Below are 27453 nucleotides of genomic sequence, written 5' to 3' on the forward strand. Positions count from 1 at the left end.
TTGGCTCAACTCATTGCATTTTGTCTCTGAGCTCTTCCAGTGGTGAGCGTCTTGGTTACTTAGTTATTTCACTCTATTTTCCAGACTTTAGCACAAGTCCTCAGTCTCTCTGTCCTACTTTGGCTTCCCTGCTCTCTGCTGCCTGCAAGCCAGCTGCCATCCCCTGCTGCTCTCACTCTAATGGATTCCTTCCTTACCTGCACTCGTTTGACCTGCTCGAGAATTCTTTTTCATTCAGGCAAGAGCCCCCAACCCCCATCCAGGGTGAGGCTTCACCTGGTGCGCAGGGTGAGACCTCCCCAGATGCAGCTGCCCAGCAGCAGTCTCATTGCCTGAGAATCTTTACTTTCAAAATAGCTATAAACTAGAAGATGACAGATGCTTAATAAATATTAATAACCAAAAACAAGAATTCCTACTTTGTTCTTTGTGAATATAATAATATGATTTTCCATGCTGTCATCCTTGCAGTGGAACACATATTTCTGTTAACAGTTTAGTTTTAATTTGGCTTGTAGGAAAAACTATTATTATTGTACGAGCTACTGGAAGACAAAAGGCATATTTAAGTATTCACATTAAATAATCAAACAACCAAAAAATAATAAAGAAAATGCCAAAACAATGTTGCTATTTTAGAGATGTATAATAATAGTTCACTCTTGCAATTAGTAACGTACATATAAAATAATTCAGGTGAGCTGTAAGAGGTGACGTGTTCTGGCAAAATATATTCCAGTCAACGGAGCTTCAGCTTATGTATTTAATTAGATTCAGGGAAAGGACACTTTTGCAAAAGATCTTGGGATTCATAACTGCAAATTCCTTTTCAGAACTGCTAACTGTATTTCTTGGTCTTTTAATCAAGTATTTTTAGAAATTAAGTACTATCACGAGCCAAAGATTTCCAATTAAGTTATTAACTATTGAGTGTAGCTATTATGTTTTTATAGAATCCAACTATTTTAAGTGGAACTTAGAAGTGATTTTAAAAAGCCCCTCCAAGCAGAATCAGTGTAAGGGGAAGGAAGACATTCCTGTGTCACAAAGGAACAAGCAGAAAGCTTCAGGAATTTGCAAAAAGGAGACATGTAAATAATAAAATTCTGTTAAAAATAAGCAAGAAAGAATTCTGAACAGCAAGGGAATTCTGCAAAGGGCTTTTCAAAAATGAGTCAAATTTCAAGAGGACCTTAGGAAAGTAAATCTTAAACTGCTGCTCAAGTGCTTAGCTAGCAGAATAAACCTATTTCATTCTCTTTCTTGCAGCTCACAATTCTTTGTAGAGGTTGTGAGGCAAAACCAGAAAGCTTCAGAAGGTCGTGGGAGATGACGAACTGGGTGAAGGATGACTTTTAGGAAAACCTAATCTGTTCCCATTAGATAAGACTTTATGGTACTCGCTGCAAGTGAGACCAATCTGTGGATGAATTGTCCCACCTTCCCTTTAGGGTCTTTGAGGGATATGATGAGTGAGTGTAAAGACTTTCAAGGTGACCTCTCCAACAGTCCTAACAGGACTTTCTGGAATGGAGGAAATGACCGTTATCTCCTCGGAGGATGTAGTAGTAGCCGCCTGTGGGTGTTGAGCATTTTAAATGTGGATACTGCCGCTGCTGAACTGATTTTTAAATTTTATTTAATTTTAGTTAATTCAAATTTAAATAGCCTCATGTGGCCAGTGGCCACCACCTCCTATGGCCTTTCTGTCCCTTTCACTGGAAGCTTCAGGCGTCATCCACTACACATCGTTGGGTTTCCTGGGCTTAAATATTATCCGAGGCTTTTAGGTTCCCCAGGTAGGGGGGATCATGTAATTGTCCAAACTGGGGTATTTTGAGAAAGACAGGGAGCGTTAACAGTTAACAATTATGATGAGTGAGAGGCACAGTGTGGGGCGTCCAGGGTGGGAGGTGGCTATGGTCCCCCTCCCCAGCCCCCGACACCCACAGCGCTCATTGCGGGAGGGCTCCACCGAGAAGCAGCTGGTGCATTTCTTTTCCGGCTGCTGTTACAGATAAGGTTCAGGCATCATCTGTGGCACACGTTTCTATTCCCCCATCTCCTCCCGCTGCTCCTCCCCCACCCCATGGCGATCGCAGGTCTGTTCTGTGTGTCTGTGGGTGTGTTTTTGTTTGTTCCCTTTTGTTTTTAGATTTCACATAAAAGTGAAATCCTACGGTGTCTGTCTTTTTCTCTGACTTATTTCACTTAGCGTTACGTGCTCTAGGTCCATCCATGTGTTAAAAATGGCAAAGTTTCCTTCTTTCTATGGCTGAGTAATATTCCATGGTGTATATGCACCACCCCCTCCTTACCCATCCATCCGTCAAGCGGGCATTGAAGTTGCTTCCTTCTGTGCTGCACGTTGTCATCCTGCCATGACCTTCTTTGCACCCACAGACATTTACCAAAATCTTGACAGCTCATCTTGTGCTTTCCCGGTGGCCCCTAACCATAAAGTAAAGCAGTGTCTCACATGCTAAATGGCCCACTAAAAATAGAAGTAAATGACCAATCCTACGGATATCTGGGATTAGACCAAGTCACTGAAAAGCTAAACTGAGCTGGATATTTTAAGCTATCGTCTGGCTTCTTGGTAAGAGACAGAAAAAGCCAAAATGGTCAGAAGTTTTTCTTCGCAATACAGTCACTTAGGGTCCCCTAACCAACACAGATTCTCCCAAAGGGATCAAACCAGGCAGGCGGTGCATGTGGCCACTCATTTGGTCCAGATCCTGAAGTTTTTGGAGGGAGTGGATCCTGAAAATAAGTTGCTTGGGTAATAGCTTTCTGCCATGGGTAGAGGAAGCATACTGAGGTCAGCCTCTGAGATTATATTTCAGAAGGAAAGGAGCAACTCACTGTTGGGAGCTTCTGGTGCCCATTTTTTTTTTAGTATTCAACATGTTTTGAAATAACCTAGAAGGAGTTTTCTTTGATACAAAAGTCACAAAAATAATTTAAAAAATCCAATTGCATCTAGTGTGTGTGTGTGTGTGTGTGTGTGTGTATTTAAAGATAGATAGATAGATAGATAGATAGATAGATAGATAGATAGATGATAGATAGATGATAGATAGATAGATAGATGATAGATAGATGATAGATAGATAGATATCCTTAAGGAAACATGCTCACATGACAAGCCGATTCTCCTGTAATCTCTCTGGCATGGCCTGGTTTTTCAAATCCCACCCACCCTTTCTAACATACTTTGTGTTGAACACAGTAGAGTTTTGTATTAAGGAAAAATGTTTCAGAATTTAATAGGCATGTGATGAATAGGAAAAGAAAAAGGAATTATTCCAGGAGATTTACCTGAGAGAAAGAGAATTTAGCAGCACAGTCATTCAGATAATCAGAAGTAGGCCTCTGAATCAGTTTTCAAAGGTTTTCCACCAACCTGATAGCTCGAATGACAGTTTTCAGGGGTGGGGTGAGGTCTTCCACTGATACGTCGCACTGGCATCCTTTCTCATCATACACGTCATCAGTGCCAAGCGCTGTGTCCACTGCAAGAGAAAACGGCCAGTGAAATAAATCCCAGCAGCACTTTAAAGCACGGTGCTCAATTTGTCTCGCAGAGGAACAGGGGCGAACTCACAGACTAAGCTTATAAATCAAGATATGTATAAGGTCAGCCAATTGTTTTTTCCCAACATTAATCCATCTTGTTTTTCAACAGCCTCACTAACTTTGTGTGATTTGACATGAATCCCTTTCTGAGCTGTTTTCCTCGGGAAAGACGAAGCTGTTGACGTACTGCCTTTCCGGTAGTGGTGACGGATTTGGGCTGATCTGCCCATATTCGTCTGCCCAGTGCTTTTGAGACTAACAGCCAGCACTGGAATAACAGCTGTTGGGATCTGCGGAAAGAGTCTTTGGATATTTAACTAGCCGGCTTGTATATACAGAGCCAGAAACCCGCGACATTGACCCCATTAGCCCCATGCCCCAGACAAGTGTATTAACAGTCAGACCCAAGAACACTGACTACTTTTCAGTTACTGGACACGGGCAGCCCAGGGGGGGAGCTTGTTTAACATAATACAGCCAACGCTGGGAGATTTTCATGCTGAATAATAAAACCAGCTCCTTATAAGTGGAACAAATGAACTTTTGGGTTGATTGCAAAGCTTGGAAAAGGGGGCAGGGTTACAATAAATACCAAATTAGTAAGGATTCATAAAACTACTGAGGAATAAATTCCTATTATTGAAGCTCTGTTTTCAGCAACAAAATATTGAAAACAGATTCAAATTAAATAAATATTGGTATGTTTATATAGTGGGATGTTAGGAAGCTGTTAAAAATGATGTTGAAGACTAATGACTCGGAAAATGTAACAATACATTATTAAAGAAAGAATCTATATGCTGACAGATAGTAACCCCACAAGTGGGGGGGTGGATTTAATAATATGGGTAACTGTGGAACCACGGTGCTGTATACTTGAAACCAATATAGGATGGCATATCAATGATACTTCCATAAAAAAAAAGTTATAAAATTCGTGTATTTGTCTGGGATGAAGAATAATTTTATTCTTTTTGCTTGACTATGTTTTCTAAAATTTATAAGTGAACACATATTATTTAGGAATAAAGTAAATGAAGTAATAAAAATGTATTCTCGAGAGATGGGTCATTAGCCTGCAAACACTAGCTAAGCCTTCAATGCTAACATGCGCGAAGGACTGACACTGCCGCCTGTGGCCTCTGCTGGCCCAGCGCTCGTCCGTTAAGTCGTGCCCGGAGTTTGCCCGGCTGGGCCCGGCTGGGAGCACGATCGGGAAAGGCCGGGGGGGCAGGCCGTGCAGCAGGGCCTGCGCCGGGAATGCCGCCGGCCTGCCCCTGCACCGACCTCTTTGCTGTGGGTTTGCTGCGTGTGGTGGGCTGGGAGGGAAGCGGTGGTGGAGGAAGGGATGTTTTCCGGATCTCATTAGGGGTCCCTCTGGCCTTTGCGCCCTTAAGCCCAGTGAGGGGCCCAGACAGCAGCACGGCCTCACCACAGGGACAGCGACAGCAGCCACGCATGGATGTCACGCCAGCCACTCAGGAGAAGTTCCTGGGGACATTCCTGTTCTCACAGTAATTCTGCACGTTGGTGGTGATTATTGTGCCTGGTTTTTGGATGCTGAAACTGAGGCTCTGAAAGAACTACCTCCTCATCTGAGGCCACAAAAGTATTAAGTGGATCTGGTGGGCTGCAGAGCCTGTCACTAAGTCCAGCTCCCGGAAGCCCCAAAGCCCTTGCCCTTTATGGGGTATCCCAGGGCATGAGTGAACTCTGGGCTCGGCAGAGGGCTGGAGAGTGCAGGCAGCCCGGCAAGAGAGAGCAGAGGAAGAAGGAGACACATGTGCGGCCTGATGCGTGCAGTGCCTCCCCAGAGAAGTGTCCCGCGGCCCACGGGACAGGACGCCGGCTGGCTCCCCGCTTGGCAGTCGGTTCTGGCTCAGTGGCGACCTTGAGGTAGCTCATTTGCCTGGCTGACCACCCGCCCAACACAGCCCTTTGGGGGCCAAACATGCCCAAGCTCAGATGGCGTCCTTCCAGGAACTGATCCCAATTCCTTCCTCCAATTTGATCCCAACCTGCACTTAGTAGGTTGAATACTGTTGCTCCAAATTCATGTCCACGTGGAGCATCAGAATATGACCTGACTTGGACAAGGGTCTTTGCAGACGTGATTAGAGTAAGGCTGGAGGCGAGCTCGTCCTGGGTGAGGCAGGACGCAGACCTGGGGATCCGTCCTGAGACGAGAGGAAAGGAGAAGGTACAGCGACACCGACAAGACAAGGCAGAGGCCGGAGTGACGCGCCTCCAAGCCCAGAGCGCCAAGGATGGAGGGCGGCTGAGAAGCAAGGAGAGGCTGGGCCGGGGGTCCCGCAGAGCCTCCAGAAGGGACCCACCCCCTGACGCCCTGGCTCTGGGCCAAGAGGCCAAACCGCTGCTGCTTCGCGCTGCCCAGTGTGTGTGGTTTGTTACAGCATCTCCGGGAAACCAGCACAACTGGGAAAACATTTTCTCCAGGTTTCTATTTCTTCACTCAAGGACCATAGTGATAAATACTTGCCAGGGAAATCTAATTAGGTGCTAAGAACTTTGATTAATTGCTACAAACCGCACGAGGTATGTATTATTTCCACCCCCTATTTTACAGAGTGTGCAAGTGAGGCACAGAAAACCAAGAACCCTGCCCAGGGTCACATGGAGAGTAAGTGACAGCCGGCATTTAGGTCTGGGCAGGTGGTTCTGGAGCTGCACCGCTAAGCCCTGCCTGACCCCGAGCCCCGCTCCGACTCTTGGGGATTTCCCTTTTTCGCTTCTCTTCTTGGCACCTGGATTCCCTTCTCTGCATTACATTTTTGCTTCACATGGCTGTGTGCACCCGGCTGTCACGGTCGCCAGGGAAGTGACCCCACGACAGTGAGAGACGATCAGATTCCGAGCAGTGTAGCTCATGGCCGTTCGCAGAGGCAGCCGCACCCCAGAGAGACCTGGAAATGCACGTTCCCTGGAGCTTGGGGGAGGGTGTGTGTGGAGTGGGAGGAGTAGGGGCTCCCATGCGGGCTGGGGTGGCAGGCAGAGTGCAGGCCCCGGGCACCACCACGGAGCCTCGGGACCCGGGAGATACCCGGATGTCCGCTCCCCAGGGAAGGACTGAATAATGCACGTCAGTGTTCTCAGTGCAGAATTCACTAGAGTGTTTCACGCTGCCCTTCAAAATAAGCATGTGACTGCTGTTCCCCATCTAAACTCTAGTGAGAGGCGCTTCTAACACGGTCCCACCTTATATCTCAGAACCCTGGGGTTCCAGGGAAGGGAGCTCCTGCAGTGCTGCATCGGTGACTCAGCTATTGAAAGACAATCACCAATCATAACACAATGGCACGTAACAATCAAACAGTGCAAAACCCAGGGCCCTTTTATGAGGAGGTTAATGGAAAGCTTTTTCGGCAGGCGTGTACTGTCCCAACAAGCACAAAAGTTAAGATGGCGGAACTACACGCTGGCACTGCCCGGGAGTAGAACTGGGGGCGTCCCAAGCCAGGACAAGGCCGCGTCCTCCCAGCCTGCTGCTGCTGCCTCCCCACTCCCGCCCTGCGTCCCAGTTAGAGCTTCAGGCTCCCCACGCTGCTCAGGAGCAGGGCTGGGCCGAAGATGGGAGTCGGTCACCAAGGGCGTTATATCCAAAGGCATCTTATTGTGCGATTGTGTTATGTCACCTATAACTTGATTGTTCAAGGCACAAATTAAATTCAGTTCTTAACAAAATTTTTTTTGTATTTTTTTGGTCAGAGCAAATGAATAGGAAATATATCTTTGCTGGCATGTGTTGAAGCAAGGGCTGAGTTAGGGAATTTTTCTACTTATTTCAAAGCCACAAAAATGGGGAAAACCTTTCTGCTTCATGATTATCTTGAATGTCACTTTCTTTCCAGTGAGGTTCATGACACCTTAGATGTCTTTCTCATGATTCCTAGAGGCTTAAACCCCTCTGTGAGCCCTCAGGCACCTGGGTGGGGCGCATTTTCAGCCAAGGCTGGCTCTCTGCTGTCCAGCCACATATCCGGCTCTCTGCCCTGGTGTTTTGGGAGATGTGGGTTATGGGAACAGAAGCTCATGTGAGCACCTGTCTGCACAAATCTAATCCCAAGGGGCAAGATGCCAGTGGAGTGAAGTGCTCCCCGAAGTCCTGCTCCCTGTGGGAAGTCCTTGCAAGCATGGTGGGCCTACCCCACTGCAGGACCCATGCCTGGAAGGAAGCATAAAATACAACCTTTATCTCACCCAATATCTTGGTTTCCTATTAATTAGCAGTGTTCAAGACTTGATTTCCAACACTTTGTGCCCTCCACCTCCCCAGTTTTGGAAAATCTATTTCATAGTGTTTGGGAAGGACCACTCGAACAGTAGATGATGAAGAGAGAGGTAGTGGAAAGAACATTCTGGAATTTTTTTCTGTTCCATTATGAGATTGTGCCATCAAGATGCAGTGTTTATGACAGAAGGACAGGTAGTATCTAGTTCTTTCTGTTGCTCACCTTCTCTTACACGTTAGATTTCTTTTTATGTTCCTTGAAGACATGAATACAATGGTTTTCAACTTTGGCTGCATTTTAGAAACACCTGGAGAGCATTAAAAAATCTCAGTACCAGAATGCCCTCATGACCAATAGTATCAGGAGACAGAGGGCTGGAACCCAAGCTTCAGAATTTGTTTTAAAGCTCCCCACGGGGATCCGATGTGCAGCCAGAGGCCAGGACCACTGCTTTTAAGTGGAAGGTGACACGCCGGTTTCTCTCAGCCACAGCTGAGGAGTGTGTGACTAATCTGCCCTTGGGTTTTGGCTAATTCTCCATGTCTCCCCTGCAACACTAGTGTATTTTGCACAGGAACAGTTTGAAACAATATAGGTGTTTTGCAAGGCAACAGGAAATGATTACATCATTTAAAACACAAGACATTAGAAAGTGCTCCTTGGCCAACTGGTGATAGGGGAACATGGCTTCCTCTTCTCATTCAGCATAAAGGTCTCAGCCTTCCGAGTTCAGTGATTGTTTTCTAGCCTCGGAAGTAGAATCCCCACTCTTTTCAGGCCCCGGCGCTGCTCTCTTTCAAAGAGTCACCACCGGTTTTCCACACCAGAAGCTTACATGTTCACAGACCAAAATTAAATCAAACCTCTAAACCTAGCAGAAAACATTTGTTTTGTCTGTCAGGGAATGGTACCGCCCCGAATGTTTGCGTCACAGCTGACAGTTTGGTCACTAAGACAGAGAATGTTACTGCCCAGGAAAACTAAATTACAGTGCAAAGAAAAATGCTTGATTAGGAAAAAAAATGAAAGGTGTAAAAAGGCTTCATATTTAGAATGTATAAGGAGCTTACTTGAATAGATCACAATCTAAAATACAATGTACAAATAAATCAGGAGAGACCACTAGTAGTAAAGTGATAGAAAACGATTCAACCTTATCAAAAGTGAAAAAATGTAAGTTAAAAGTATGAAAAGTATGGACTTACATGTATTTAATAAGCAAAAGAATAACAACTAATAAACTAATAAAATTGGGGTGAATCTGGTGCAATTTGACATTGCTAATGGTGATATGAATTGGGACAAAATTTTACGGCAATAATAAAATCAATAATCAGTACTCTTATGCTTTTACATGAGAGTTTTCTTTGGAAAATAATTTCAAAAAGAAAATAAAGATAGCCTAATGCAATGTTTATGTACCAAAGTAGGAAACTGTAAATTACAGCATATGACCATAGTACACAGCTATGCAAAAGATAATTATGAACAGTATATAATAATATGCCAGTATTCTTAAATGTTCAGTAAAATTAAAATGTAAAACTAAATACTCGTGTTGATATAACTATGTACAATGATATATAAAAGAGAACCAGCTAGAATATGTAAATGTGAGATCAGCTGACTAGGGCATGAGATTAATTTGCACTACTTTTAAAATTCCTTAAGGAATTTAAACATGTTTTTCCATCACAAATATAAATGTGCTTTTTGAAATACAGTTTTTGAAAAATAGAAAAACAATTAGAGTGAGGAAGTTCCCAAGTTTTGGAGCTTAAAGGAAAGCATTCTAGCAATATTCTCACAGGAGGAGGGTGAGGACTAGATGTTCACAATATATTTTTATTTTAGCAGTTTAAACGAAGCATATAATGATTCTATTCCGTTATACTGTGGGGAGCATGCATTAAAATGGCCACTATTAATGGTGTGATAACTAATTTATTATGTTCTCTTATACATTCTAATTTAGCTTCCAAGGTTTCCTTCCTTTCGTTGCTGGTTGTGTTTCATTTGCCTTCCCCCCGATCATTTCCTGACACCTGAAACACCCTAAAACCAGAAGTCCCGTGTCGGCCATGCGCGAGCCCAAGAGCCCTGTGATCCGGCCAGAGCTCAGGGCGGCGCGTGGGCACCGAGGGGTCGCGGGGCCCTTCCCTCCGCTGTGCGCCCTGCTGGGCGTTTCCTGTCCTGCGCTAGAAGGTACTACGTCATCAGGGGAGGCACTGCGTCATCAGGGGAGGCACTGCGTCATCAGGGGAGGCACTGCGTCCTCAGGGTGCTGATAAGGAACGCAGGAAAATATTCCAGATAATCTATTTTTTTGTTCTAGACTTTTCAAACTCTTTTAGTTTTAACTTTGTTTCTCTTATTATAATAGTAATACATACTCACTGCAGAAACTTTGAAACTTCGGATTTTAAATTAAATCATAAGGAGAGAAACAGTGTTCATAGCTCTAACACTCTGAGGCAAATTCGACTAAATTTTGGCCTATTCCCTTCCAGTCTCTCAGTCTCTTTTCCTTTGCATCAACTGATGTTTAATGTCAAAGTCAATTTCTCAACACAGATTGAAAGTTGCACCCCTCTGGCTGCCATGCGAGGGGAGCTCAGAAGCCCCCTTTCAGCCTCCTCTTACGTCGGCCCCTCCATCCCTCGCCCCAGCTTCATCAGACAACCAGGTTCCTCGAGGTGCTGTTTAGGTGTCATCACCCTCAGCTTCCCTCCCGAGGGGTCCTGCCAGCACATTCCCATCCACTCTCCTTTACTTTTTTTAAATTTTTGACTGGGTGTTAAATTTGCAGTGGACAGATTATAATATGCATAGAAGCACCAAGAAATGCGGAGAACATCCGCATATTCAGAACAAAGCATTTACATTATTTTTAAAACTTTGGTGCCATTTTGAAAGGTAGAATTTTATTTTGCAACTTAGCAACTGCTGATATTTTGGGTCGTCCAAAGCAAAGAGGATGAATTGTGGAGGGTGGCGTGACAGAGCTGAGAGCTTCAGATCCAGCTCTGCAAGGACGAGCCCTCGGAGCGTCCGCCCCCTGCATGAAGTTCAGCCTGAGCCCAGCGGCTCCGCCCCGCCGTCCTGCACTGCATGCACGCGTCTCCATGCCTGTCACTACCTCGGACTGTATCGGATTGTTCACAGCCCCCTTCCTTGCTGGACGGGAGCTCTGCGAGGGCGGCGCCGTGTCTTTCATCCATGTGTCCATCTACCACGTATCTGCTCATCCCTGTACTTTCCGCCCCTACAACACCGTGTGCTACAAAGATGACACTCGGCACACGTTTGCTTCATCACCGACGACATGACATTAGTTCCTTTGACTTCAGGAGTGTCTGGACGGCCCTTCCCTGTGTTCTTGTTCACTGGTGAATCACCTCCTGGGGGTGGAGGGATGAGCGTCTTCCCTGAAGAAGCTGCCGGCCGAGAGCTCGCCGGGGCCTGATCCCCAGGTCTGTGCTCAGAGGCTGCCTGGCCCAGGGCCTATGCCCCGAGCACGCCGAGGTATGGAGGCATGGGCCCTTTATTTCATTAATGATGGCTGTAATTTATTCAGTCTTGTATGTGAGGTGGTTTGCAAATACGAAATGCAATTAAAAAAAAACAATACTGCCAGCTTGGGAATATGATGCTCATTTTACACTGAGGACACTGCAGCACAGCAAGGTTCAGTGACCTGCCTAATGTCCAGGGCGATTCAGGGTAAAGCAACCCTTTGAAATCGAGGTCACACCCCTATGTTCATGACTTCTGGTGGCTCCCCGTTTCTCCCCAGAGGAAAAGCCCAAGTCTTTACCAGGCCTGAGAGGCCCTGTGTGTCTCTCCTGTCCCCCACCTCCTGTCTCATTTCCCACCCCTCTCCCCCTTGACCTTTTCCTTCGGGCCCCACTTCTCTACCCCCAGGTCTCCCAATTGCTCCTTTGAGAAGCCAGTATCTCCTTCCTTAGGGCTGCCGTTGGGAACGTGCCCCTCCACATAGCCAGGAGGCTCCTTACCTGCTTTAGGTCCTGCTCAGTATCAGTTCCGGAAGAACCCCCGGACTCCCTATTACGGGCTCCACACCCCCTCACCCACCAGCCAGCATCTCCTCACTGTGCTGTCCTGTTTCCTTTCCCACACACAGCACCTGTCACCTTTGACATGCTAGACAATTTACTTGTTTGTGTTCATTCCTGACCTTCCAAATTTATTATCCTGTGTAAACTCCACAAAGAGCAGATCTTGTTTCCTGATGTAGCCCAAGCACCTAGAAGAGATTCTAATATTTGCTGAGGGAACCAATCACGGGGAGAGTGATACACCCACACTCTCTCTCATTGGTCACAAAGTATAAGTCATAAGCTAACCTCCCAATTTTGGCCTTACTCTTTTCTCTTGACTGTGTATTAAAACAATTTTTTTGGGGTGGGTGATCGTTTATGATTAGATATACTCTGAGATATTACTGTGAAAAATGATCCATTTTTTCCTAATCATGTTTAATTTGTATAGGATTTTAGAATAGGATTTTCTTCCCATGAAAATATTTAAGAGGCAAAGTAAGTATAAAGTAAAAGAATGAATAACTTAGTCGCTGAATAAATATTATACACTGCACTTACATTTGTAGGTTGAAATGAAACCTGTAGGTCCACTTTGAATTCTTGGATCTATAAGTTTATAATTAGTAAATAATAGAAGAACTTTAATATCAGTACAGTAAGCAAAAGGGATCTCTTTCTAGCTTTCTATATCTCCTATATTAATATAATAAAGAAGGCAATTCTGACTTATTTTTCTCTTCAGGAACAATATAATGACAATGGAAATACAAAAGTATTACAGTGAGAGAGAGTGTAATTTCATATGTCACTTTTGGGTATTTACTGCCTCATGCTTTTCCAAATGTGACCTTTATTTCAGTACCTATATTGCTAGTATGATAGGGACAAATTATGAAATTTCATTCACATGATCATCGTATAATCAATTCCGAATCTTTGCAGATTTAGAGTAAGCAGTTTAAAAGTGAGTTCTGATTAAGAATTAGGAAATCATCTCATTGAATTCCTATAAAAATAACAGATAATATTATACCAAATATCAGGTTGTCAAGTGATCATATTCAGCCCGGGCTCCCATCACCAGCATAACAATGGCATCAGGTAGGAGTTTGGATAAGTGTTCTCTGTGGAGTCTGGCCAGCCTAAGAGAAAGAGCTAAATGTACTGACACTAGAGACTCCCCCCCAATAAATGGCTGGCCCAGGTCAACTCATGATAAAGATCAAAGTCAACCAGCCTCAACCATACGCTCAGAAATTCCAGTCACCCTTGTCATCTTCCACACTTCGTTATGAGGAGGGACCCAGGGCCTACTAAATATCTGAGGATATATATCCCATACAGAGCGTATGTATAAATATGTATAGCCCATACAAAGATAGGGATCAAAATCAGCTAGCAGGAAACAACCTAAGGAAAATAAAATTTCTAAACATTGTTATTAATATCTTCCCAGAGATAAGGCATGATATTACACCTATGAAACAAGAAGAGGAAGCTAAAACAAAGGGACATGGTGAACAACAGCAGCAACAATGAATCTTGGAGATGAGAGCAGAGCCAAAACTCTCAATAAGAGATTTAGACAATAAGTTGGCCATAATACCTAGAAAGTAGAACAAAAAGATAAGGAGGTGAAAATGGGAGATGGATGATAAGGAAAATCACAGGGCCAGTCCACAAGTCCAACCTCCAAATAATGGATTTCCGTAAGAGACAACAGAGAAAATGAAGGGAGGATATCATTAAAAAAACAATAAAATGTTCCAGAACAGTAGATCATGAGTTACCAGTTTGAAATGGCCTGAGTACCCACTATAGTGAATGAATATATACCCATATCAAAGAATAGAATTATGAAATTCAGAACACTGGGGATGAAATGCTTCTACAGGCTTCCAAAGATTGAAAACAAAACAACAGCATAAAAATATGAATGGCTTTGGACTTGACTATATTGAAAAGAAGCAAATAAGGATGCAATGCCTTCAAAATTCTGAAGGGACATTGTTTTCAGCCTAAAATTTTATATCAAGCCAAACTATCAAGTAGCATAAGAGGATGGAAAAGGCCATTTTCAGGCATGTGAGATCTAAAAAATGTTTGCTTTTTGTGCACTCTGTCAGGAATGTACTTGAAGATGCACCTCCTCAAAGTGGGAAAGAAAAACAAGAGAGAGGAAGACTCAGGTACAGCAGGAATCACAGGATGGTGGTGAAGAAAGACCTGTGTGCACACAGTGCTCCAGGTGGAAAGAGTGACTGGTCCAGGAAGGACCAGTGTGAACCCAGGGACAGGCGCATTGATGGCTGTCAGTGTCATGACTTCTGTCATCATACCATCTTTTTACCTGCAAAAAATACTGGTTTCACTTCCTGAAATTAGCATATATCAAGAGAGTCAAGAACACAAGACCCCACATACTAGGAATCCAATTTAGAAGAAATTCAAGAGTTAACGGCCATGCCGCTGGCTTACAAAGCAGCCAGCTTATCTAGAAAGGGGATGGAGTTTTCCAAGATGAATTGCCAGGAAAAATCACAACAGAACTGATCGGTTGTTACCTGATGTAATTGATCTTGTAGAAAACTTTACTGAGAGGCTACTGGAACATATGGGAAGAATTGCAAAGCAATAACAGCAATAACAAACAGGACATTTATTTACTACAGGAAAAGAAAAAGAAACAATTGCAGTACCATATAGCACATTCTGTAGATGCTGAATTTTGAGTTATCAAAAATTTCAAAGCCTAGATTGGAAGGATGGGATGGTCTGAAGAAGAGAAATAGTGAAAAAAGAGATAAACCTTCATTTAATAGAATTGGAAGTAAATATATAATGTTCAAAACTGACTAGTCAGAAGTTAACTGTATACACATGCTATTGAAGAAACAGAAATTTGTAAATACCAGAAGAAACAGACAAAAAATAGAAGTGGCTGGGGGTAGAGTGGGAGAGTTGAGTCAGAGGACCATCATGTTCTGTTATAAAGGGCTCATACTATTTGGCTATTTTATTAGTTTAAATAAAACTTTCAGTTTTGTAAATTGTAATCATAAACTCAAATTTTACAAATTTGTGGATTCATATATGATTGTAAGAAATAGTATGGAGATTCTGTGTACCCTTTATTCAGTTTCCCCCAATGGTAATATTGTGCAAAGATATAACACAACAACACAACCAGGATATTAACACTGATACAGTCAAGATGTGGAAAGTCCCCATCATCGCACGGAGTCCTTATACTGCCCTTTCGGAGCCACCCCCTCTCTTCCATCCCAGCCATGACCCCTGGCGACCACTAATATGATCTCCACTTCTGTAATTTTGTCATTCCAAGAATGTTCCATAAATAGAAACATACAGTATGTGACCTATTGGGATTGTTGTTGCTTTTTCTTTTTTGCTCAGCATAATTCTCTCAAGATTCATCCAAGTTGTTGTGTATATTAATAGTTTGTTCACATTGTTTCTGAATATTATTCTATAGTCTGTTGAAGGACATTTACATTGTTTCCAGTTTTGGGTTATAAATAAAGCTGCTATGAACATTCTTGTACAGGTTTTATATGATCATATGTTTTTCATTTTTCTGGGATAAATGCCCAAGAATACAGTTTGTTGGGTCATATAGTAACAGTATGTTTAGTTTAAGAAACAATAAAATTGTTTTCCAGAATGACTATATTGTTCCTTTGTCCCACCAGCATGTCTGAATCCTCCCCAGCATTTAGTGTTTTTACTGTTTTTTATTTTATTCCAAGAGGTGTGTAGTGATAGCTCCTATAGTTTTAACTGGCATTTCCCTAATGGCTAAAGATATTAAACATCTTTCATGAGCTTTTTATACCATCTGCATATCTTTTTCTATGAAATGTCTGTTCACTTCATGCCTTTTGCTCATTTTCTCACTCAATTACTATTCTTTTAAACTATTGAGTTTTGAGTGCCCTTTACATACTCTAGATACCCATTTGTGGGTGTGCGGTTTGCAGGTATTTTCTTACTCTGCCACTTGAGCTTTCATCCTCTTAACAGGGTGGTTTGCAGAGCAAAAGTTTTAAATTTTTATGAAGTCCACTTGATCAATTTTCCTTTTATGAATCATGCTTTTGGTGTCAAGTTTAAAAATTTTTTGCTTAGTTTTAGATCCTAGATATCTTCTCTTATGTTATTAAAAGAACTTTAATAGCTTCATGTTTTACATGTCAGCCTGTGATTCATTTTGTGTTAATCTTTATTATTTGAGAATCTAAAACTAGGCATATGCGTACTTTGGTAAAATAAATGTTCTTTGATAAAAACCTAAAAGGCTCATGAAACAATACTGACTCATGCCGCTTGTGACACATTCTATTTCCTATCCTGTCCTACCCGGTCCCATCTCACCCCATCACTTCTCACCTCACCTTGTTTCATTTCGTTAAATAAAATGCTCACCATAAGGCATCAATCTGACTTCATGGCATCCCCCATCGCCGAAAAGCACTGTAGGCAGTCTTTCCTGCCTGGTGCACATTCCTTATTTGTATTTCTCTTCAATATTTAACTTCTCTATCATCAATTCCATTTCTGATGTTTGAAAAATCACCCACTGCTCCTGACACAAAGATAAGGAACTCCTTTCTGTCTGAGTTTTCCTCCCTGCTCCCTTCCCACTGCCTGCCTGTCCGGTGGCTCACAGAGGAGCATGCTGGCCGCAGCCCACATAACCTGTGTCTGAGAGCAGAAGGCAGAACACCGAGACGCCGGCTAAGGTACTTAAAGTCTGGGAAAATGAGGGGCTCGTCACTTCCTCTTTAAAGTTCTGTACCTTCCTACAGTCACCTCAGAAACAGAACGCCATCTCCTTATTCTTCACAGAACTAGATTCTTGGTAACTTCCTCAAATATTATTTATCTCAGCTTTCAGTACAAACTCTTAGCACATGGTCGATCATTGCAAGGCAGGTAAACACACTATGTTTTAAAATACACTATGTTTCCAAAAAAGTGCCTGCCAAACACAGGGAACCCCCTTGCTTGGGGATTCAACCATAATAGTAATCTGTTTACCAAATACACTAACCAGTTCTTGTGATTTGGCAAACTTGATTTTTATTGCATTTGTTCTCAGGTTTGCTAATTAGCAACACTCAGAAACACTAATTCACACTAATAAAGGACTTATATAAGATACTACTGCACTTGAGCATTTTCCCTTTGAGAGCAAAGATCCCACTTTCACTGATTGAGTAGATAATTCATGCATTATCAGCATCTAAATTACGTTAATTATGATACAAATTTCTCTAAGATTCTCTATTAAGGATTGTCAATTAACCTTACTTACTGGCTAGCAGAAATGCTGGCAAAATTTCATGGAATAGTTCCTGACACTGAACCAAAAGGCGTCTTTCTGTTTTGAGTGATGATATGAAGCACTAGAGTTTTCAAAAACAATTAAGGTCTCTACTGCTAAAACGGCTGATCACATCATCATAATTGCTTAGGCCTGCAAGGTAAAAAGCAAAACTTTTAAGTATGTTTTCTTTCTTCTCTTTAATTGCATATGTTACTATATTCACCATCTTTATTCAAATGGACATTGGAGTATGTTTTTATATGTTCTTTTAAAATTACTGTAACTGTAAAGCAATACAAGAGTTTCATTAACTTCTTAGAAATCACGCAAATGCCCACTTTATTGACTATCTCAGCATTCAGTTTATTCAACTTTTAAGAATATGATAGTCTGTGCTTCAGTGGGGCATCTAATTTGTGTGGCACTTTTTACAATCAAAAAGCAATTTTTATTAATAAGGTTTAATGAATTGATTTCTGAATAACTAAATATTAGAACACTTATTTGTTCATTATCTGTTGATTATTCATTCACAGCAAATATTTTCTAAGCAACTCTTATGTGGCCCACATTATATTGTCATGAAATAAACCAATACCTCTCTTCCAAATAAATGAACTATTTCTGCCATGTTTAATAAAGGCAGTGATCGCCGATAAATAGTAATAGCCTTAAGAATAATCAAGATAACCTCATTCCTTCTGTGATTATATAAATTATTCAATAGGAAGCCTCCTATATCAATCTAAGGAATAAAGTTTATATACCTTTTAAACTTCCATTTACCATAGGCAGGAATTGCCATCAAGTGCTGGATGAAGGGAAGATGAAAACATGCAAACTAATCAAGCCTAGGACTTTAATGCACTAAAATTAATGCACAAAATTGGCATTAATGAATTAATAAATAATAATGCATTCAATATATTGAGCACCTATTCTGTGCTGGGTATTGTACGAGGACTTTACACACATTCTATCTTATTATTACACATACAGTTCTATGAGGTTTATAATAGTCATGAAGCATTATTCCTGTTTCCAGAGAGGGAGAGGAAGGAGGTGGGAGAGAGAGAGAGAGAGAGTCAAGTGCAGTGAGATAAAGTCACCTGCGTCATCCCCACCCAATCTGGTGGGGAACTAGGACTTGAAACTACTTCCATTTTACTGCAAAACTGTTTTTCTTAACCACTGTGTTGGATTAGTTTTTAATTAAACAATTCCTTTTTCTTTAGGTCAAGGCCCTGTGATTATTCTCAATTGAAAGTAAAGACATAAAACTCCCAGCTTTGTGAAAACATTTTTTCTTTTTTACTCATATGCACACAAATCAACTTTTGTAGATTTTTGCAGTCCCACTAGTAAATCATCTAAGTGTCTGCAGTCAGTGCAAGGTGAATTCATAGTCTAGCAGGACTGCCTTTATTAGAACAAATGTTTGGGTCATTCTAGCAAAGCCAAATGATTATAGCAAAGTAAAGATAACTGGATGGTCACTGGTCCACACCTGGCAGCCTCGTCATACAGTAAAATAATCGAATGAGGTCAAATTAGAAGAGACGGATCGCTCTTGCCATTCTACTCAGACAGACAGTACTGCACCTGAGGGTGAAACATGCTGAATCAATGACAAAGTGACTTAAAGAACTTATTTACTCCTACCTCCAAAAGGATGAGATCTGTCTTCTTTGAATCATATTTGGAGACATCTGAGTTTAATCAAAGCAGTATGGTTTACCACAGCCCAACAAACTCCAGAATTACAAACCTGCATTATGCATTAATCAGATCTGTTGGGAAATTTGAAATAGATCTGGTAAATTTTTTCTCAGCTTTGAATTCTTACTAGGCTGGCAGCAATTCTGCCAGGACATGCTGGTGTGCAGACCTGGATACCACTTGCACTAGTGTGGCAATGTTTCAGTGTTGCTTTAAAAAAATAATGGGGCTTGCTGGTGTATTACCTTAACTACACTTGAAGGGAGAGGGGGAGATTATTTGTAGTGGATTTAATGACAAAGGGGCATGGCGCAGATTTTTCATGTTAATTGAAATAGAAGATAAAGCATCTGACTAACACTGAACTTATAGATGATTTATACCAATTTTCCTTCATTCATTTATTAGTGATGTGACTTATGTGAAAGAAAAGATGCTAAGCAGCATGATAGAACATAAAGAGCTTTGAAATTATGTATAAAAGCAATTATAAGCCCTAACTTTGTCATTTAGACAGAGGTACATGGGCCCCGGTTATTTACATTTTCTGGGTCTCAACTTTCTCATCCACAAAAGAGCTGTGTGGGTATTGAATGAACTAATAGAAAGTGGCTAGTCAATGCCTGGCATACATTAGGTGCTAACAGTGCTATTTTCCTTCTTGTTCCTTCTTAGGTTCTAGAAATGAAGGAAACTAGAGGAAGGAATACAAAACAAACCAGACACTAGCACATTGGTTCACAGAACTAATAAGATACTGCAAGAATACAAGTGAATAAGCTATAAATGACTGGGGAGCTAGATTTCAGTAATGGCTGTAATACTTGCAGCTCCTCACCTTAAGAGGTGGAGTCCCTTTCCCCACCTCTTGCATTTAGGCTGTCCTTGTTATCTGCTGTGGCCAACAGAATGCAGTGGACATCACTCTGTGAGAGCTTGAGCCTAACCCTCAACAGATCTTGCAGGTTCCACTCTTGAGATCTCAGCAACCTACTACCACCATATGAACCAGCCTGACCTACTGGAGCCTGAGAGACCATGTGGAGCAGAGATGAGTCAGCCTAGCTGAGGCCACTTGAGGCACCCAGCAGCTGCTTACAGATGTGCAAGAGGGTCCAGCCTAGACTAGAAGCACCACCCAACAGAATTATGGATGAAATGGTTGCTGTTTTAAGCCAGTAAATCTCGGGGAAAGGGATCGTTTTGCTGCAATAGATAACTGAGACAAATGTAAGAAGACATGAGATCATGACATTTTTCCACCAAAAGACAAAAATCATAGAATCACAAGTAAGTTCTAAACAATTAAGAGAAAGATGAGTTACTGACTCCAATAGGATGATGTACACTAGTTGCTAGTGCATTAGATTAACGAAACATGCAAATTTCTCACCAGTGGGAATTAACGGTGCAAATGAATTTTATGACAGGAGGTACAGAGATTAATTTTCTGCAGGCAGAGTTCTTCTGAGATTTCTGTATTTTTGGGATCCAGGAATTATTGCTATGCATTGTACATGGCAACAGAGGAAAAAAGATGGCAAGAGAAGAAAAGCTGGGAAAAATTAGACATTGAAAATAAAACAAAAGGACTTTGGGACAATGTGAGGGAGTTTCATACTGCAGATAGCAGCAAGCAAAGCCTGGGTGACTTGTTTTCTTCCTCTGTCAGCCAGCTCTTCCGAGGAACTGGCCTTTCCCTGACCTTTCTTCTCCCCTGCTTTACCAAGTAGAGCACATCGTGAAAGCGATTAAATGTAATTTTAAAATTGTGTCATGTTGGTTCTTCTTTGTGAAGCAGACAACTAAGTGTTCCTTTGAAGGAAATAATTTGAGATAGACGAATGAAAAAATCACCATGCAGCTGAAAAGTGCTTCTCTTAAATGTGGGCTAAGTTCTATGATTGTGTAATGGCTAACTTTGTGCTTATTTTGTGGGAATTTCAGAGGTCACTCAAAGGCAATTTCTGAAAAGTGTGCAATCTGAAGTGAGGAAGATGCCTTTTATTCCCTCCGGGACCAGTCAGCACTGTAGGGGTGGGGCTGGGCTGGAAAAGCCACAGACGACAGGTGGCCATCGTCTTGTCCCCTCACTCTGCCCCTCTTAGTGTCCAGGAGAATGCCAGCCCTGAGCAGCAGCCCCCAGATGCTCGTTCGTTTGAACTCTGCCAGTTGAAGGCTTACCCAGATTCTGTGAGTGCCCCATGTGGGGCCCAGAGGGATGGGGGCCACACCTGACACACCTGACATGCTTCTCGGAAACTCAGGGCTGCAGCCGATGGTGCAGAGGGACGAGGAGTGGGACGGGTGAGAGGTGAGAGGCAATGGAGAGACATGAGACCAGGAGACGTGTCCCTGGCATTCCCCAGCCAACCCTTCCTTCCTTCTTCCACTTTTTCAGTTAGAAATTCCCAGGGGGATAAGACGCAATGGTTAAGGAACAGCCAGAGGGGCAGTAACTACAGAAACCCAGGCTTGGAAGAAAATTTCTTAGGGTTGTCTGGCTTATCTCCTTAAGGGCCGAGAATTCCCTGCATCACGATCACTCAAGCCTGGTTTGAAGGCTTCCTGGGAGGGGCTCCACTCAATGGGTGCAGGGTCTAGACTGCCATGATATATTGAACTAAAAATCAGTATTGTACACGTGGTTCTGGCTCTGACCTTTGAAGTGACCAAGAACATCTCTCCAACCCCTTGAAGCAGCTGAAGATGGGTGGCATGCTGCACAAGAACGCGCGCTGGGGTGGAGAGCAGAATGCTTTAGCTGGTTTCCTGCTCTGGCATTTTCTCTTATTTTTTGTGACACTAATCGAATGCTCAGTATTTTGTTAATATTACTTTTGAATGGTTGCACTAAGAACAGAATACAATATTTGTAATGTGATCAAAGTTGAGGGCTGGGTGTGATGTTTTTTTTTGAATTGTAATGCCTAAGATACTGGACATGAAATGGTTAGACTAGTGGTCACAAACCCCTAATGTCTTTAGTGGTAGGCAGGTCATGGAAACATTTGAAAGGGTTGGGGTTCCTGGAAAGACAACAGGGAGTGGTGGAAATCTGCCACTTGAAAGACATTCTGCTTCAAAGGCCTTTGTGGTGACCAGCCGCTAAGATGGTCCCTGGTGATCCCGACCTCCCTCTAGTATGTCCCCTGCTGCCCTGTACCAGGGTTGTCTGTGTGGTCACTAGCATATGTGAGAAGTGATGGGATGTCACTGCTGAGGTTAGGTCATAAAAGGCTGCGGCTTCTGTCCTGGGTGCTGTTGCCTTCTCTCAATCATGTATTCTCTCTCTGTTGAATTACCAGCTCTTCCATGAAGGCATACAGACAGCCTACAGCATGGATGATGTGGCGAGGAAACAGCCTGCCAGAAAATGCTCAGGTGAACCTGGAAATGCCTCCTCCTGCAGTGGAGCCTTGAGATGGCCTCATGTCCAGCCAGAGCTGGACTGCAGCCCCGTGAGAGGCTGAGTGAGGAGCAGTTAGCCAAGCTGCTGCCGGATCCCTGACCTTGGAGACCGTGAGATTATAAGCATCTTCTTTTCCATTGAAGTAGAGTTGACAAACGATATTATATTAGTTTCAGGTGTAGAGCATGGTGATTTGACATTTATATACATTACAAAATGCTCACCAGGATAAGTGTAGTCACCATTTGTCACCATAGCTGTGGCAATATAATCAACTATACTCCCTCTGCTGCCTTTTGTTTATTTATTTATTTTATAACTGGAAGTTTCTGCTTCTTAACCCTCTCAACCTATTTCATCCTTCCCTCTACCCACCTCACCTCTGGCAACCACCAGTTTGTTCTCTGTATTTATGAGTCTGCCTCCATTTTACTTTGTTTTCTTATTTGTTTTGTCTTTCTGATTCCACACAGAAGTGAAATCATCTGGGATTTGTCTTTCTCTGTCTGACTTATTTCACTCAGCACTTTTTAAACTATGGTGTCCTAATACCTTCCGGGTCCCTCCATGTGGTTGCAAATGGCAAGATTTCATTCTTCTTTATGGCTGAGTAGTGTCTTCTGTCTTTAACTACCAAGCTTGGGCAAATTGTTGTGTAACAATAGGTAGCTAATACAGCATTCTAGTTCATTTTGAAGCACCAGTGCACACAGGCACACACTTCACTGTGCTAGCGAAACAAAATTCAGAGCTCCCGTTTCCAACCCTGGATTTCTCAGTAAAGCCTGGACCTGTGGGAGCCAGAGAGGTTAAGGTTTAAGGTTGTACTCAGGTCCTTTGGCAGCTTAGTTTCTGCTGGGAGGGAAGAAGTAGAATCCATTCCTAGCTCATATCTTAAGCAAGGAGCTATTTTTTTCCTACAAATAGGAACAAAAAATAATTCCCCCTATCACTGGAGGATGACAATAAACATTGGAGCAGAACCTAGAGAAATCTGGACAGAAATCCTGTTTTATAATATCAAGGGTACTTAGATTAGAAGAGAAAGCCAAGGGGACCTCCAATCCAATCAAAATAGAAACACATTTCCCCAGTAATTAAAATCTAGAAATAGGTGTTTCATAAGTACTGAAAAAGGCAGTCCTTACCCGAAATACAGTGAGTCTAAGTCACTTAGAGCCTGCAACCAGAGACTGAGACGTCTTCCCACGACTCCCTCCCCTCCCCTCAGTAGTCCTAAGAAACTGGGAGCCCAGCAGCTGACGTTAGGGGTGAAGGAGCAGGACAGGATGCACAGGAGAGGATGAGGACATGTCTCTGCAGGAAGGAATGACTGGCTGAAGGAATGAGGAGCCTGGCCAACTAGAGGGAAAAGAAAGCTGCAGACCAGGATTGAGACAGAATCCCGCTGAAGATGCCTACAGGCTTTTGCATAGAGTCATGCCAACAATTCTGTTGAGTGCAGAGGGAACTATGGAGAACCGACATCCAGAGCCCAGATCCAGGCCTTCTCGAAAAGCCCTTCTGCTCCATCGTGAGAGGAGAGCCGCGGGTCTTGTGACAGCGCCCACAGGGGCGGGCATGCTTCTTGGCGAGGGGGCCGCGTGCCCGGCACGTGCCCAGGCAGGTCCGGCCGAAGCCCGCCTAGAGGATGGCCTGGACGGGATGGCTTCTGCCAACACGATGCGGAGCCAGCATCAGGTCACTCCAGGAAGCGCCGGCAGCGCCAGACACTGCGGAAAATGATCACCCAGGTCTGGCCCCAGAAAGAACTTATAACCAAAGGCTGGGCCATCAAGAAGGAAAAGGAGACAGGCGTGAAGGGCGGGGCAGCTTGGCATTTTGTGGAAACCCTGAAAACATCCCGTGGGGGACTGAGAGGACACGAGGGATGGCGGCCCGTGGGAGGGATGGGTCGGTGGCCGGTACCAGAGCCCGTGGGCTGTTGGGGCCGCCGCGGAAAACACGCTTCCTTTTGGTTCGAAGTCCCGTCCGTCCTGGGCTGATAACCTCGGGTACGGTTTTAGGGGACCTTGGACGGCATGGACCTGCTCTCTCCGGAGGAGCTGAGGGTCGCCGCCCCGGGCTGTGCTTGTGTACTTTTCTGCTCTTTTTAGGTGGGACTAGATTCGTTGTCATTAGCTCCGGGGGAGAGGGGGGCAGTGGTGGGGCAGGTGCCTCCCGCCTCCCTCGGTGTTGGGGGGGAAGCGTCCGGCTGACTGTGGGTGGGGAGGGACAGCATCTAAGGCAGATTCACCTATTTCTCCCCAGATTTTCCGTTGCCCACTTTGTCCTTCTTTTGAAATTCAAGGAATTAGGCCGGTCTGTGCTCATGTTCTCATGGAAATTATGTGACAAGAGGAGAAAAAACAGAATTCTAAATCTGGCTTTTATGTTTGAAAGCATAGACACTCTGAGGAACAGAAATGCCATGTAGCCAGAATATTTGGGAGAGAACGTGTTTAGGGACATTCTTCCTACTCGCTCGCCTTCACCTCAAAGGAGAAAAGTTTTCTTGGCCGTGTCAGACACGACTAGGGGTTGGTTTCCCAGTCCATTCCCTGGACATAACCCTCCGATCTGGCTAGTTAAAACCCCTCCCCCCCCCTGACTCGATCCCAGTGTTTCAGGGGAGCCTGGCCCCAGAGGCGGGTGCTGGACCCCCTGGTGACTGTCAGTGCCCATTCGCCTTGCTGGTGGCCATCACAGTCAGGTGCAGTTCTGCAAAACGAGGCATCCACGAACCACAGACGGTCCCCATTCTGCCTCTCAGGGACCTGCCTGAATAAGATGCCGGGAGTTGCTGGAGCCAGCCTGCTTGCAGCCTGAGGAGGTGGGTACAAGGATGGGCAGGGGCAGATGACCGAAGAGAAGAATCCACAGAAGTGAAGTCAGGGTCTAGATGTTCCTTGCTGGGAGCTGTCCCACCTCTGAACTTCTTTTTATGTGGTATTCTGCTTTTCATTATTGTTTAAGGTATTTGAATTGGCCTCTGCAGCCAAAAGTAGCCTAACAGGTACACTGGCTGGTGGGAGAAAGGAGCATGGAAGAGGAATAGAGAGGGTTGAGGTATTAGCAGTGTCTGGAAGAAGAAAACTGGCTTCAGGAAGCCCCATGGTGGGAAATTGTGCTGCACCTTCAGCCCACCCAGCCTCCGCTCAGGGGAACCCCACATACTTTCCTGCCCCCAGGGCACACCAGCCTTGCTCATAACATCCACTGAGGATGTACTGCCCATAGCAGCCAGCACAAGCCCTGAGGACTGCCCAGCAGCATCGATACGTTCCTCTTAAACAGAAACAAGGTTAAACATGTTAAAACATGCAGGCTATACATGTAAGTGGAAGAGATTTCTTTTAAGCACTATAAGGTGGAGCTGCCTCGAGTTACCTCCTTACCCTTCTTTGTCAAGATCATTGTAAATTTTGAGGCAATTCTGAAATCTGTTCCAGGTACAGTGGTTCTAGGAAGTGTAGCCCTCGAGAGCCAAGCAGTCCCCAGAAACCTGGACTTTCTCCCAGCTCTGCCTTAGCTCATTCTTGGGGGTTCTAGGTGCCCATCGTTCCTGTCTCCTGCAGTCCACCGCTTTCCCTTGCCTGCTGTGGACAGCTGTCCATCTCCTGACGCTGCCCCCTGCATCCTGAAGCAGGCCTCAGATGACCTCGCCCTTTGCCTCCGTGCCTGGGTAAACGGACACAGGGCAGTGTGACTGTCCTGGAGTGTCTTCCCAGATGCTCGATCCAGAGAAGGGTTGTCTATAAAGGCCATTTCCCCAATGTGCCAGATCTTCTAGCTCTGGTAGTCTCTGAAGATGACGTAGTCTAGAGGTTTGGCAGCTGGGGTTGGGAGAGAAACAGGTGGGGCAGTGGCGAGGCCAAATGGTTTCTGTGGGAAGGGGATCTGACTGACCGACGATGGATGAGTGACAGCGGGAGGAGGGGAGGTGGGGTGGGCAAAAGACTTAAAAGTGCTTACAGGGAAGTTGCTGTGACATCTGGGAGCCCATCTGAGAGGGTGTCCTGCAGGGGGGCTGTGAAATTAGACTGCCCGGGTGTGCACTGTGGCTCCCTTACTTACACATGCTGGATTTGGGGCAAGTTAATGAGCTTCAAGTCCCAGTTTCCTCATCTGTGAAATGGGGATGATAATAATAAGGCACCTACTTCACAGGGGTATTGGAAGAATTAAATAACAGAAATGAAGCATTGAGAACACTGCCTGCCACAGAGGACGATCCAGTATATGTTGATTTTATCACCATTATTCTTCTTATATATTGAGATAAAAATATAATTTCTAATCTACCTAAGTTTTTATTTTTAAAATAAAAATTGCATATATTTAAAGTGTACAACATGATTTGATATACATATATGCACTGAAATGAAACTGTGGCATAATTATGCAATGGAATATTATTAATCCTTAAAAAAGAAAGCCATCCTGCCATTTGCAACAACACAGATGAATTGGGAGGACGTTATTTTAAATGAAAAAAGCCAAATACAGAAAATAAAGCCCTACATGATTGCACTTATATGCTGAATCTAAAAAGTCATATCCTAATTTTAAAAATTATATGAAGAAGCTTAAATACTATAGATTAACTAATGGGATTTTTTTCTCTTATTATTGGATTTATAAACTGAAACTACTATTCATATTATACTGGTCAAAATACATTGCTACTGCAACACACTAGTCTCTTATAATTGACTTTCTCTCTTTTGCCATTTGTAAATTTCTGTTTTCAGTATCTACCAGGTACTTCCCACTTCTCTGGTATGAATGTGGAATATTCAGGAGACAGTCATGCTCATTTAAAAGTAATATATGAATTTCATCAAAAAATATAGCAAAGAAAAACAACATGGGATATTTGATAACCTTTCGTAAGAGTCATTATAAAAATACTTTCTGTACTAAAGGGTATCAGATTTGGCAGGAACTATTAACATTTACAGATTGAGCCTAAATTTCTCTTGTTTTTCTATTATAGTGTCTTTTCAATTACAGGCCCATTATTTTCCAAGAATAACTTAGTTATTAGCTTAAAGGGCAACATAAATTTCCATTATT

The 27453-nt window shown here is 43.4% G+C and overlaps 1 protein-coding gene across 3 annotated transcripts in view; it reads right to left on the minus strand.

Moving 5' to 3' along the window:
• KCNQ5 (potassium voltage-gated channel subfamily Q member 5) overlaps positions 1-27453 on the minus strand; it is a 448222-nt gene that overhangs the window by 18923 nt on the left and 401846 nt on the right. For all 3 annotated transcript variants that reach the window (XM_036916207.2, XM_036916204.2, XM_036916206.2), the window contains one exon: positions 3407-3515. In XM_036916207.2, coding sequence (XP_036772102.2) covers positions 3407-3515 — 109 coding nt within the window. The remainder of the gene's footprint in view (positions 1-3406; positions 3516-27453) is intronic.

The sequence above is a fragment of the Manis pentadactyla genome, chromosome 16, assembly GCF_030020395.1.
Source record: "Manis pentadactyla isolate mManPen7 chromosome 16, mManPen7.hap1, whole genome shotgun sequence".
NCBI classification, from domain to species: domain Eukaryota; kingdom Metazoa; phylum Chordata; class Mammalia; order Pholidota; family Manidae; genus Manis; species Manis pentadactyla.